At 50.7% G+C, this 13,735-nt stretch overlaps 1 protein-coding gene across 1 annotated transcript; it reads right to left on the reverse strand.

Annotated features, from left to right (window-relative positions):
* Positions 1-7,747: 7,747 nt before the first annotated feature.
* LOC119374931 (uncharacterized) lies at positions 7,748-9,304 on the reverse strand. Its single transcript, XM_037645130.1, has one exon. It carries the CDS (start codon positions 9,302-9,304, stop codon positions 7,748-7,750), a length of 1,557 nt encoding a protein of 518 aa, XP_037501058.1.
* Between the last annotated feature and the right edge of the window lie 4,431 nt (positions 9,305-13,735).

A 13,735-nucleotide genomic window follows, 5' to 3' on the forward strand; every position in this document is an offset into this window, starting at 1 on the left:
GGTTACCCAGTTGCACTGTTACTTTTGGTATGCCTGACCATGTTCCAAGAGAGAAGAGGTGCGTTTGATTGCTGAGGCTAGGTGCTTCCTGCGGCGATTGTAGAGACGAGCTTTCCACCTGTGGAGCCTGTGAACCACAACGGGCGTAGTGGCCTACATCAAGGCTCTTGTAACAGCACGAAGCAGGTGAAGTTCGTTGTAAGTGGCTCACAGCACTGTTGTAGCACGGTGAACATTGTTGAATTGGCGCGGAGAGGCCGCGCGAAGCAGGAACCGGCGGCTCCACAGCCTGGGCTTCTAGAGCAAGCGCCAGTGCTGCCCGAAGGTTGCCAGGACGGCCGAGGCGCACGAAGGTCTGTGTACCACGGTCGAATATGGCATCGACGAACGTCTGGGTAGCAATAAGATCCAGCGTAGTTTCAGAACATCCTGCGAGCGCTTTGCGTGATAAACGTTCGACTGTATCAGCGAGGTCACGGAGTGTGGCTTGCCCTTGACGCAGCGTTCTCAATTGCGCGATGTATACTGATCGGAATGGGGCGTCCCCAAACCGAGCCTCGAGCGCACATACTAAGTCGTTGTACGTGAAATGGCCGACACGTGGAAGACAATTCAATAAATCCGCTGCCGTAGAACGGAGTTGAGCAACAAGGACGAGGAGTTTTTCTTCTGATGTCCAGCAATTAAAAGAGGCAACGGATTCAAACTGAATCCGGAAGGCTGCCCATGACGTGGTACCATCGTAGGTAGGCGGACGCAATGACATCCGACATGTACCGGAAAGGTGGTCCGCAGGCTGAGAAGGTGTACGTTCTGTGGGCGCCTGTTCAGCTGGTGGTGTAGGTCGTGGAGCAGCAGTGGAAGGCGACTCGAGTGTAGCAACACGGGCAGCGAGGTCTGCGAGGAGGTTAACCGTAGCGCAGAGCCGCAGTGTCACCATGACCTCCACGAAGAGAAGGCGCGTGGCCAGCTGGTCTTCAAAGGCCTCGTACTGGTGGCTGAAGTCTGACGCAGTTGCAGGGCTGTCTGCGGTGCGAAACGACAGGGGCCCGTTGCCGGTACAAGAGTTAGCCGTACGTTCGCAGGCATCGGGCTGTGAAGCGGGTGACCGTGGAGCCAAGTCTTGCGAGTCCGGCTGGTTTCGGGGGAGCATGGGGGAGCACCGCTGCCACCAAATGTAACGAGACGTGCGAAGCAAGAGGTCTCACTGTTTACAGCAAACCGCAAGCATCGCTCCTGAACGCAGCCATTCTTGTCCTTGTTGTTGTTGTTGTTGACCTCTCGTCATGGCACATACCCAATGGAGGGGATCGGCCGAGTAGATGGTGAATTCGTCCTATATTTTCTGTATGTTGTGACTCCTTATTACGCTATTTGTTTTGAATTAAAGTGCCAATTATGAGTAATGAAAAATTTTAATGCTCATGGAATTTAGCAAGATATTCTTTTAGTCGCAATGATGTATTCCTGAACAGCAAAGATAACATCCCTGTGGCTGTACCCCAGGGTAGTGGCCCCAAAAGAAAGAAGAATGGATTCCGATAAATCCAGGCCTAGTTTTCGAAGAGGTGGTACAAGTATTCGTTTCCTGAATGTGTTGAACCGGCGGCATGATAGGAAAAAATGACTAATCGTTTCTTCCTCATTACAGAAGGGGCACAGAGAGGAGTTTACAAAACCTGATCGATGGAAGTAAAAATTCAGGGAAGTAACGCGGCAACGAATTTTTGTTAGGGCAACTTCCATCAACCTTGAATTAGCTAAATCGCTGTGCCAAGGGAATAGAAGGTGCTTGTACTCTGGAGACGCTGTCAATGCCGAGTCTAATAAGCTTTTTCTAATTGTAAGTGTCCGGAAACGCGCCGTCGTGATGACTGTCCTTTTTCTCTCTACGGCGAAAAACCACCGTGGCTCACACCCACTATCCTAACGTCTTCTTTTCCGTCTTTCCCTTAGTGTCAACACAGTTGTTATCCAGATGCTACAATATATATATATATATATATATATATATATATATATATATATATATATATATATATATATATATATATATATATATATATATATATATATAGTGTGTGTGTGTGTGTGTGTGCGCGCGTAGTGAAGTTCGAATGGCGTACACCTTTCTACATGCAATGCGAAGTTATTTCCTTTCCGCCGGCCTTGTCCAGAGCTCGGATTCAAGATGCTATGCGAGAGACATGACCGCGTGGTGACTGTGTTAAGAAGGGTCCCCCGAACTTCTTTCGCAAATATTTCTCCGGCGAATGGCGAGAAAGACGCGAACAGGCGCAAACTCCAACTGAACTTGTTAGCAAGGATATATATATATATATATATATATATATATATATATATATATATATATATATATATATATATATATATATATGTCCTAACTAAAAAAGACAAGATGCCTTTACTATCGCTTCAGCCGTGACACCGGCTTCGTCAGAGTCTTGCGAAGCCCGTGCCACAGCCGCAACGTTATTGAATGCACTTTTTTCCGCTTCTTATGTGTGCCACCTAGAAGTTCATTCAATGTAGAAAGCGCCGCGCGCATGGGCCGTTGCTCGACATGCATTCACTAGTAGTCGCGAAGGCAACGCCGCCTCTCAACTTCAACACTTTTTACTCTTTCATAAGCACAGAATAAAGCGAAAATGCCTTATAACGCACGGATTTTTTTTTTCTTTAGTAAATAGCAGCGCACTGCGTACAGCATTCTGCACATTTCATTCGTCCACTACGAAGGCTTGCCCGTCAGGGAATCTTAAGGGAATCTCCTGGAAAGAAAGGCTTAAGACTTCCTTTGGAACGCCTGCACATCTTCATGGCAACAGAAGGAGCTCCGCTCACAGCTCAATAAATTTTCATATGCTGAGTGAACGAAAGAAGGGGGAATTAAAGGGTTCGCTTTTCTCTGCTGTGTCTTGTGACCAGTTGCTAAGAAAGTAAAATGCATTTTATATTCTACATCACGAGCGATGCAGAATAAAGAAGTGGTTTTGTGAGATTGTAGGAATAGTTACCATATTATGTCGCATTAATAATCATTGTTGTCCGCGCAAAAACGGCAAAATTCGCTTTTCTGAAACTCTTTGTGCTTATCAAAGCGGACGATTGGGCCAGTAGGTGATTCATGATTGTGCTTGCTGAAAAGCAAAGGTGAAAGTGACTGCGCCTACAGAACATGAAAGGAGTGCTTCAGGAGAGCTTCCAGCCCATTATAGTAACCTGTTGGTGTAGCTGCGCCAACAGGATTCAAGATAATCACCTTCAGCATATGAGTCAGTCGACTGTGTAAAAAAAAAAGAAAGAAAAAGAAGAAATGCAATAGGATAGATAGGTGCCTTTTTTGGGCGAGATAGACGACAGATCTAGAGGTTATTACACAACACGTCGGTCGCACGTGTTCTACTATACGTTCATTCCTAACAAAAAAAGCTACCAAGTTCTCATTTTCCTGTGTACAATATCATCATTCAACGACCGTATCATTATCGCACACCCGATTTCACGGCGACAAGTTGGCCGTGGCAGCCACATTTCCATAAGAAATAAGTGAAAACAAATAAAAACTATCTTTAACTTCGTTTTCTTACTCTCATTCCTAGCGTCCTCAAACTTATGCACTTCTAATTTGAGGTAACGCAAGGAGCAAACGAGCAACACCTAAGTGGTACACCAAAGGAAATTTGGTTATTATGCAACCAAAATATCCTGTTCGTACCCAAAAATAATGGTTCCCGCTAGCTCAAAAAGAAACTCGGAAATCAGCATGCTGCTCCAATATCCCGCCGGTACGGCAGCGCAACAAACTAAACGAACAAACAATAAAAAGAAACACGATTATCTTGATGCATCGCGGGTGCATCTATCATGGCCAGACATTTGGCACGGTACGTCTAGAAAAACTATCAATTCATTGCCAGTCCTCGCCGTCGAGATAACGCCGACACACAGCGCTCTCTTTTCTGAGCACTGAGGTGAAGCGGCAGTCTCGGGGCGTGTGTACCGTTTCTTTTGATTCTCTTTTATTTAGGGCCGCGTCACTGCATATGTCTTGGCGGGACTTTTGAATTCTTTAAGGTCGATACGCCACGTGGTGTCGTTCACGCGAACTAGGCCGCTGGTGTCCATAAAAGCTGCATACGGTATGCCGGTGACGTTTATTCGAGTGGAGAGCTTACGTGTTCTTGCAGTGTCTTGTAGTGCTGATTACCAGCGCTACTACACAGTAAACTACTTTACACCCTTCAGGGGGTTTTGCTTTGTCTATAACTAACACCCTTACACACTAGGAGAAGGGTGTTTTCACGTATTAAAACACCCATACCGTAGGGTGTTGCCACTGGCCTGACACCCTTATCATGGGGTGTTTCCAATGGCCTAAACACCCTTATCACTAAAAAATAAAATCTACCCGTCAGGGAACATGCAATTACAGATGACATCAGCATAGAAGGTGCACGTACGCGCCAAACCGCACACACAACAGAGCGTATTGTAAAATACCACACGGACGGAGCGCTCGTGCTGCACAGCCTTAAATTGACCATCTGGTATATATAGCCATAGTATCTTAAGCCGCCGTTTAGTGCCGGTGGAGATATTCCTGTTCCGTATAAACGAACATTAAACATTAAGAGAGTACGCGTAAATTTATAGTACGCTTGTAGATAGCCCTAAAAAAGACATATCTTTTAATCTAAATTCGCCTTAGCTCCAACGACATTTTAATCAGCGAGTCCCAGTTATCATCTGGTACGCTGTGGTATTGGCCATGGGTGTTTCGATAACCCATAACACCCTTAACACCTAAAGGGTGTTTCTTAGAGCATTACCACTTAAGGGCTATTTGGGGAAGGAAAACACCCTTACACCCTAATTTTTGTAAATTTTGGTTAGGCAAAAGGTTCTTTTGCTTGCGTGAAACCCCCTTAAGGTTGCAAAGTGGTTTAAAGTGCTATAGCTGCACTTTAAAGGAGTCCCGACACAAAAATTTTCGCCCCGCGTTTCTTTGCTGCAATGTGTTGCTGGGGGCATGTTAGTCATAACACAGCACATCGTCTGCTGCAGCGCACGACAGATAATTATTTACAAGCTCCTCATTACCGACACAGCCTCAGTTTCGGTTTGACAGAGCTCCAAAAACGGCAAGCCGCCGGGTGCAACTATCACCACCTAGCGAGTGAAACGCTCGGTGACGTGAGCACACAGAACAGTGACGCATTTCCGCGCGGTGTGTCGTCGTCGGGCTCATCGTCGTCTGATGGCGACGATTTTCTTGCGGCGGGGATCGAAGGAATTTTCGACGCAGCGAATCACTTCAGGTTTGACCCGCTGGCGACGAGCGATTCGTCGAGAAGCGCGTCAAAACAGAAATGGCGGCTACGACGTCATCGTAACTTGTACCGGCTGCAACGGTTACGTAGGGGAAGTAGGGGGTCACCTCGGGTCACCTCCGAGGGTGTTAATGCACTAGGTGCGGCCTATAATGCTGGATCGCGCTCGCGAACTTCAAAATTCATATAAAATACCTTCCAAGCTTTATTCGCTGTCGATATTTTGCAGATGGTACACGCACGTACACGGGAATCGATCCAGCAGGCTATCTCGGCCGCGAAATTTTGTGTCAGTACCCCTTTAGGGCAAGGGTACCCGGAGAAATGGGGCCCAATAGACTCGCGCTAATGGGCTGCTAAACAGCAACAATAGCGAGATGTGTGCTGCGTGCAAGCACGAAAGACAAGCTGTTTCCAGTCCGCTTCTATAATTCGTGCCGTGTGCAAACCGTTGTCACTCGACCTCACCATCCCCGCTGTTGACTGTCATCCCATTCGTGTTCGCGACGTTGTGTCAATGTGTGTCTTACGCTTGAGAATTAATTCAAAGACACAAGAACTATGCTGCGACTCCTTATATATATAAACGTATACGTGTATAGACCAGAACAAAGCGAATTCCATGCGCATCGCCATATGATGATGATGATGATGATGAGTTGTGGCCGTACCCTTTAGATCGGGTGGACGCATGATCGCGTCCTAGCCGGAGACGAAAAAGAGAAAAAAAGGAAAAAAGAAGAAAAGGCAGGAAAGCTAAGACAGAACGGGGCGGAGATTGCAGTCATCGTCTCACTATTGTCCACCACATTCGCAGACAGGCCTTCGCAACCGATACTGCATTGTAGCGTCGGTCCTCAGATGACTCAAATCCCAGTGCCAGTGGGAGCGTGGTGCCCTCTGTTGGTCGTGGCGTCAGTTGCGTACACTTGGGAATTATGTGTTCTGTCGTCTCCTCCTTGCTCCCGCAGACCCTGCAAAGTGCCATCTGTACGTCTGGATCGGTGTCAAAGTGTCGCCGGTAGGACAGTGTGCGAAGCGCTCCCGCCCGAGCCTCAAAGAGCAGCGTACTGCCGACACTATTATCGTATAGTGGCTCCGCGGAGATTTCGCCCTTGTGCTCGCAGTACAGTGCCATCGTGGTCTTTCTCTGTGCATTCGCACTCCACTGAGCGTTTTCCGCTTGGCGTACCAAGGTCCGTATGGCAGTCTTGCGCTCGGCGGCCTCATCCTCAGTGCGTGGCCGTATTTTCGGCGCAGGGTTTGCACACGGGCGCACCACTGTGTCCGGATGCCAACGATATTGATATATCGGAATAGCTTCCGGGCCCACCTGGTATCGTCCATGTTGCGGAGGCGCGCCTCATAGGCGATTTTGCTCTGTGCCTCGCGGGCCTCAAACGCCGACCATCCCATGTCTCCCTGAATCGCCTCTACAGCAACTCGCCCGTGGCAGCCAAGCGCTAGCCTGCCTACCGCGCGCTGTCCACGTTCGAGCCACTGTCTTGTATTGGCGGAAAGGCACAGGATGGCGTTTGCGAAAGTCAGGCCCGGTACATGTACAGATTTCCACAGGTCACGAACAAGCACATAGCGGTTGCATCCCCATAGACACTGCCGTCGCAGGATGTTGCACGCACGGGTTGGTGCTATCTTCAAATGTTTCTCATGTGCCTCGTGTATGTCCCCTTCCGTGGTTAGGATCACTCCAAGGTACCTGTACTGTACGGCTTGAGGGATGATATCACCCTTGGGTAGCATCACCTCTGGTGTGTCGGCAGATGAGCCTGAGAAACGAAGCACAGCTGATTTGGCGGGGTTGAACGTAAGCCCCAGTATCGCCAGGTGTTCGGCACATATTGTTGCTAGACTTTGCAGCTGCGCTTCGTTCTCGGCCAGTAGCACAATGTCATCCGCATACGCCAGCGCCGGCAATGTCCACGTTTCTGGAAGACCAGCCCATGTGAATGCGAGCCTGAAGCCCATGCCCGACTCGATGAGCAGCCGCTCCATTTCTGACGTGTACAACATGTACAGAAGTGGAGACAGGGGGCATCCTTGCTTCAGGCCCCGCCGAACAGCGACTGGTTCTGAGCTGCTACCGTTGAAGTTCGCCACCACTGTATTGTCCGTGTATAGGCGTTCCAGCAGGTTTGTCCACTCCTGTGGCATGTCAGTGCCTTCAGTGCCTTCAAGGGGCTCATGCGGGACGCTGTCGTAGGCTTTTGCTACGTCCAAAAAGCACCCCACGAGCCCCCTAGACTCTCGCCGTGCGATCTCGATGCACTGGGTCAGGGTGAAGATGTTGTCCTCGAGCCTTCGGCCCTGCCGGAATCCGCACTGTAGTTCCGTGAGGTGTCCGTGTGATTCGGCCCACGAAACCATCCACCTCTTCACAACATGGGCGAACACGCGGTACAACACGCTTGTGACAGTGATTGGTCTGTAGTCCTGAGCAGACCATGGTCACCACCCTTCTTTGGCACAAGACACACACGCCCTTTCAGCCAATCCGCGGGTATTGGGTCACCTGCTACAATGCCGGTGTATATTTCGGCGAGTTGATCACGTGCCTGTGGGCCCAGGCTTTTGATCAGGCGTGCGGGTATGTTGTCAAGGCCTTGTGCTGTTTGTGCCCTGATATGGGCTATGGCACGCTTCAGTGTTTGTGGCGTGGCATGCCATGGCAGATCTGTTGGAGAGCTGCTCGGTGCAGGGTGGTTCGCTGCTGGCTTTTCAAGTGATGCGCCTGTCGGTTGATCGTACACCGCTTGTACGTGTCGCGTCAGGTGTCGAGGGAGGTCCGTGACCGCTAATCCGGTAGTCTCGTCCCTCAGGTCATGTCGGGGTGGCTTATGCTCAAGTGTCCGCACGTATGACCAAAACCTCCGGCCTCTGTCGCGACCCACACGGGTGATCGTTTGTAGCTGCCGGTGGTTGTGCTCTGCAATTTTTCTCTGCACAACGTCCTGCATGTAGTGTTTGCACCGCAGGTATTCTTCCCATGCTGAGCGGCAGTGTTCGGCAGAAGAGAGCTTGACGGCTCTACGGTGTGTACGATTTGCTCTTCGCCTCGCTTCCAGGGCCTGTTTCACCTCCTGGTTCCACCATGGCTTCCTCTGTGTGCCGCCCCGCGAGCTAGTGCGCACCTCATGTTGTCGCATGATGTGTCGCATCGCCTCGATGAACGCGTCGTACGTCGTAGCCCGATTCCGCATCTCACTCTGTTCGAACTGCTCGGCCACTCTTTCGTATGACCGTGTTGGTAGGTATGGACGGGCTGGGTCGCGTCTCTCCACTTCTCGATGTCGCCAGGCGGATGCCGAGAAAGACAAGCGCAGGCGGTTGTGGTCGCTCCCTAGGCTGAAGTGTCCGTCCTCGTCGATATGCATCTGCGTGATATGGGCCCCCAATTTCGAAGACACCAGCGCGTAGTCTATAGTAGTGCGGCTGTTGCGGGCGCACCAGGTGAACTCGCCCTCACAATCGGCTCGGAGATTGCCGATCTCGAGGGAAAGCTCTCGTGTACACCGAATCATCAACTCTCCGTTTCGGTCTTGGTATCCGTCTATGACCTGGATGTGTCCGTTGAAGTCTCCCAGCAATAGTATTTCGTATTGCGGAGTCCATCGCTTTACATCTTCGATGATGCATTGTATGACCCTGTCGTTGCCGTCATGTTCTCCGCGTGCAACCGTGAGGTACACGACGCCCACCAGCACTGGGATACCAACAATGCTTCCAGATATCCACATATGTTCTTCGCAGGAGCCCGCCATTGGCACCCACGTGGAGCCGTTGCCCAAAATCACACCCACGCCACCACCTCTGCGGCTTTCGCCGGTGCGGTTGCAGCCCGCCCATTGCCATCCGGATTGAATCGGTGGTTCTTCTAGATTGCGTAGGTGGGTCTCCGCAACGGCGAATACAGTGATGGCTTCACTGCTCATCGCCGTATATAGCTCCGCCCATTTTGATGCCTTCCTCGCCCCGTTGAGATTGAGAAACCCCACGTTGATGGTGGTGGTGGAATTGCGCTCGTAGTGGCGACGGCGACGTCTCCTGTGGCTAATCATTACTGTGGGGTCCGGCTGGCATGCATGGTTTGCTGCCGGATCATTTCGCCCACTGGGCTGTAGGGGCCTGGGAAAGCTAGGTGGTGCCCCCACGGGAAGAGCGCTGTCATTCCCCATGGTGCGGGCGCATGTACCGGAATTGAGCCCTGCAGGAAATGTTGCGGGGGTCGGACTGGCTCGGATACTGGTTCTCTGTGTCCACTGTCTGTCTGTGTCACACTGTCCCTGTATTGGTGTTGGTCTTGCGTCTGGCACTGGTATGGGGGTGGTTGGGGAGATGTTGGTCGCTTCTGTGGTTCCCTGAGACGCTGGCCTAAAAAAGCTTGTAGGGTCGGGTTTATCTTGGACAGTACAAAGTGAATACCCTCGGTGCTATACTGTAGCCCATCACTCGCTAGCATCTCGGGTCTCCATCCTTTGGTCAAGTCGATGAACCGGTGTTTGCTTTTCCGGCACCACCGCTTCAGTTGCGCATTGGCGGCGATTATGGCTGCACGAATCTCTCCGCCCCGGGTAGTGACCTCTGGGATAGAGCATACAATCCGCTCATCCGGGCGGTCTGCCCAGTTGTCGCTCAGGGCTCTGGTGACAGCGTCGGGGTCACGTCTTAGCGCATCCGCAAGCCCTACATGAACGATATATTGCTGCTGTATTCGCCTCGCTTTTTTTTCATAGTTGGCAATGTATCTCATTGCTGTTGTTGCGTTGGCCTTCTTACTGTAGAGGGAGCCTATAGCTCTGGGAACGTTCACGGTTTCCCTCACAGCGTCAGCGATATTGCCAACGTTGTTGTCTCCTACCAGAATCAGTTCCCTGGAGACCTTTGGCCCAGGCTTGACCCAGGCGCTATCGGAGGCTGCCTGTTTGGGGGCTCCCTGGTTTGGGCAACGGGGCTGTTTATGCTTCCCCTTCCTGCCATGTGGTCTCGTGCTGGCCTCTTTGGCACTCGTGTTGGACCCATTTTCCTTTGGGGGTTCTTTTCCACTGTCATCCGATGTTCCCCGTTCCTTCGCGATCCTTTTCTGGTTATGTCTCGGCAGGGCAGGTCGTGGCTCTCCTGAATTCTTGTGTGCCGGTGTAACCCCGTTCTGGCCAGTATCCGTCATGTCAGCCACAGGGAGTACTGCTGGAGGTGACACGGCCTGCGTTATTCTGCTGTTGTCTTGGCCACCCATAGGTGTGGAGGCTTCGTCTACATCGGTGCTTTCAGGTTGTGTAGCGCTATTTTTTGTTACCGGCACTGGCGGTCCATGTTTGCTGGGCTTTGTCGGATTTGCATTTGTGATTGGCTCGCGGTTTGGATCCGTGTCGCGTGCCGCGTCTGTGGTAATGTCCACACGATGCAGCTGCTGTTGGAGCTTTACGGCGAGCTCTTGAACCAAGGCTTCGAGCGCCTCCATTTTTAAGCGGAGCGCATCGTCGCGGTGGCCCTCAAGGCTGGTCAGTCTCACGTTGACGTCAGCTAACTTTTCGCACAGTTTGCATGTAAAGGGCCCTCCCTGCGTCGCCGAGGTAACGTCTGGGAAAGGAGTTTCATCAACAAAGACCCACCTCCCGCATTCGTCGCATTGGAATTCGGGGTGCTCTTCTGCTTTGCTCCGACGCGTTGGCATTCTGCTTGTCATGTCAGCTTGCGCCACCTCTGGTCAGTCGTGGGAAACAGATGTGGGAAACTGTTCGAAGCAGTAACGCCACCTCTTGGCGTCCTGTCAGAAGCACTTTTCCCGACACTTCGTCACCTGGGTCGCAGATGGCGCCACTTGTCAACAGTCACTGTCACTGGTGATGGATCCAACCCGGCATGGTCGCGAGGCTAGGCCTAAGCCCGTGGTGTACGTGGACGTAGTGTCCCGCTGCCACAACATCACAGTCCTCGTCCGTGCTCTCCCTAAGTTCACGCACCGGTCAGTGTCGATGTCATGAGGGCCGTGGCAGCTGGCGCCGATGGCAGCCGTAGATGTCGGGTCCAAACCACAGAGCGAGAAGCGTGACGTTCGTGATGCAAAGCAAAGCCGCGCCGGCTTTGCTTTGCATCGTGCGTCGCGCCATCTATCGCACACGCGACGAAACAACATGCGCGGGCTGCCACGCCAGCAGACGCTACACAGAGCAAACGTGAAACTCCCGAAACTCAGCCCGTCGGAGAGCGTGTTTCGCGTCTTTTCTAGCCTGGACATTTTCGCTGATTTTATTGGAACATCAAGAACATCTTTCTCATGCAAGTCCACAATGTATACAGTACGTGCTGAGCGGGCTACGGAACCAACCTTGTCAGATACGTACGCTGTTACATTTGTAAAAAAAAACGTTATCGCTATAGTACGCGTGAATCGTAATTGCAGTGCAGCTCGCGAAAGAGTGAAACTATGTTTCATCATTTCAGCATGCATCGCGTAATAATTAGAGTACGCTTTACGGGTAGTTTCGCGGAACGTAATCTTTGTTTCACGAGCACTCTTACAATATTGCGTCTTGCTCACAAAAGCGTACTATCAGAGAGTATAACCTCCAGTATCGTTCAGCGATCTCTTTTGGAAGCTACCTGCGCGATTTTATTCTTGTAAGGATGGTGCTTTACAAGCGAAACTTAGTTAAGCCGGTTAGCTACGCCTGCGACGTAAAGGACACTGGCGCGTGTACTGTTTACTTACGTGACAATACATGTATTATGTGCAGCTTGATGTCTCGTGCCCAAATAAATTTGGGGACCTCAAACACTGAAATGAAAGCACGAAATTCTGGCCAGCTGTTGAGGAGCACCGTGCCATTTATTACCTTTTGAAGACAACATCTCGACGGCGTGGATGCCATCAAAAGCACTAAAGCTACATACTACGTTGAAAGTGGCAAAGCAAGCTGATTGCTTGTGCTTGAAAGCACTAACTTGCACTAGATTTTCGCCAAAGGAAACGCTCAAAGGTATGAAGTGCACCCCCACACAAATCTCGCGCCTACCGTCAACCCAGCTGCGTGTTACGCAAATTAGGTTCGCAAAATGAAATAGGTGGGCACCACACTGCAGAATACACGCAGTTAGTGTACTTACTCGCGCATTTTCACTCGGCTCCTAGTTTTTCTGCTTGAATCACAGTTATCCACTCGTGGCGAAGCTGAAAACACCGCACCAGCACTATTTCCGTGGCGCGTCGTAATCGTCGCAGCCAACGCTAATATCCTCTTGTTGCGCTGCTTGTTTTGGCATCCAAAGACGACGCAGTAGTGCCCAGACGAGCTCTTATACGCTGAAGCGGCGTGAACGGATACTTTTTCGCACTTTAAAGCCTCATAACTGCACCTTGCCCTGTTTACTTGGTGCATCCCGCGCGCGCCTCGGCAGCCCGGTCAGCCCGGCGTCTGGGTGCGAGAGTATCCGCTCGGCTCGCCTGCAGCCTGGGCAAGGTCGATTCAAATACACTCTAAGCCAAAATCGAGTATTTGGGGAGTGCTTCTGCCACACAACAATAATCGTCATCTGGCTTGCTCGCGTTTCCTTTCTTGAAAACCCAGCTCTCGTCACTTTCCTGTCAAGAATGCCATGTCACGCTGATAACGCGCGCGCCGTTCGTGACCGGAAAGTGCCGCGACCGCGGTTATAACGCGAGGAAAGCACGCGAGGTGGATGACGATTGTTGTTGTGTGGCAGAAACACTCCCAAAATACTCGATTTTGTCTTAGAGTGTAGGTCGCGAAGCTTCGGGCGAAAAGCGGTAACATATTGCCAACGATGCCAGCAAGGAGAATTATGGGTGCTGCGATTGAAGCGCGACTGTGTTTGGAGGGAACAAACACTAATACAGAAAAACCAAGTTTTATTCAAGGGCGAAGCAATGTTTATGTTTTACAAATTACATTTATTTTCTGAACAATATTATGTAGGTGCAATGTGCCAACAACGTATGATAGTGTTTAATTATTACGAAAAAACATTTTCTTAGCGCCCCCTGAAGGGAGGCACACGTCATTGTTATTCAGTGCAGCCCTTGCGGTGCATGGAAAGGCGCGTTCGTAAGTTCGTCCTTGGTTCGTCTGCGACGACGTTGCAACGTTGCAAACATGAGAGGTACGCTGCTGCCTACTTTATTCACGCTGTGGAAGATGACACGAACGCAGAATAAAAGCTCCAAGAATAAAGTTTTCTAATAAAACCAAGACGAATTGAACGGCGGTACACTTAAACACCGCTCTTTAGTCACGGGTCGATATTAATTAAGCTAGCGTTGGCTTCAAGCCCATTCGCCAAGGGCTTGCCGGCTTGCCGTAGCGCGACTCCTTAGCGATCAGGGGCCTAATAAAAATATCTTGAGG

The sequence above is a fragment of the Rhipicephalus sanguineus genome, chromosome 11 (assembly GCF_013339695.2).
Source record: "Rhipicephalus sanguineus isolate Rsan-2018 chromosome 11, BIME_Rsan_1.4, whole genome shotgun sequence".
Lineage (NCBI taxonomy): Eukaryota > Metazoa > Arthropoda > Arachnida > Ixodida > Ixodidae > Rhipicephalus > Rhipicephalus sanguineus.

What these genes read in the sequence shown, in the direction of transcription:
- LOC119374931 (XM_037645130.1), bottom strand. Translation starts at nt 9,304, where the DNA reads ATGAGCAGTGAAGCCATCACTGTATTCGCCGTTGCGGAGACCCACCTA.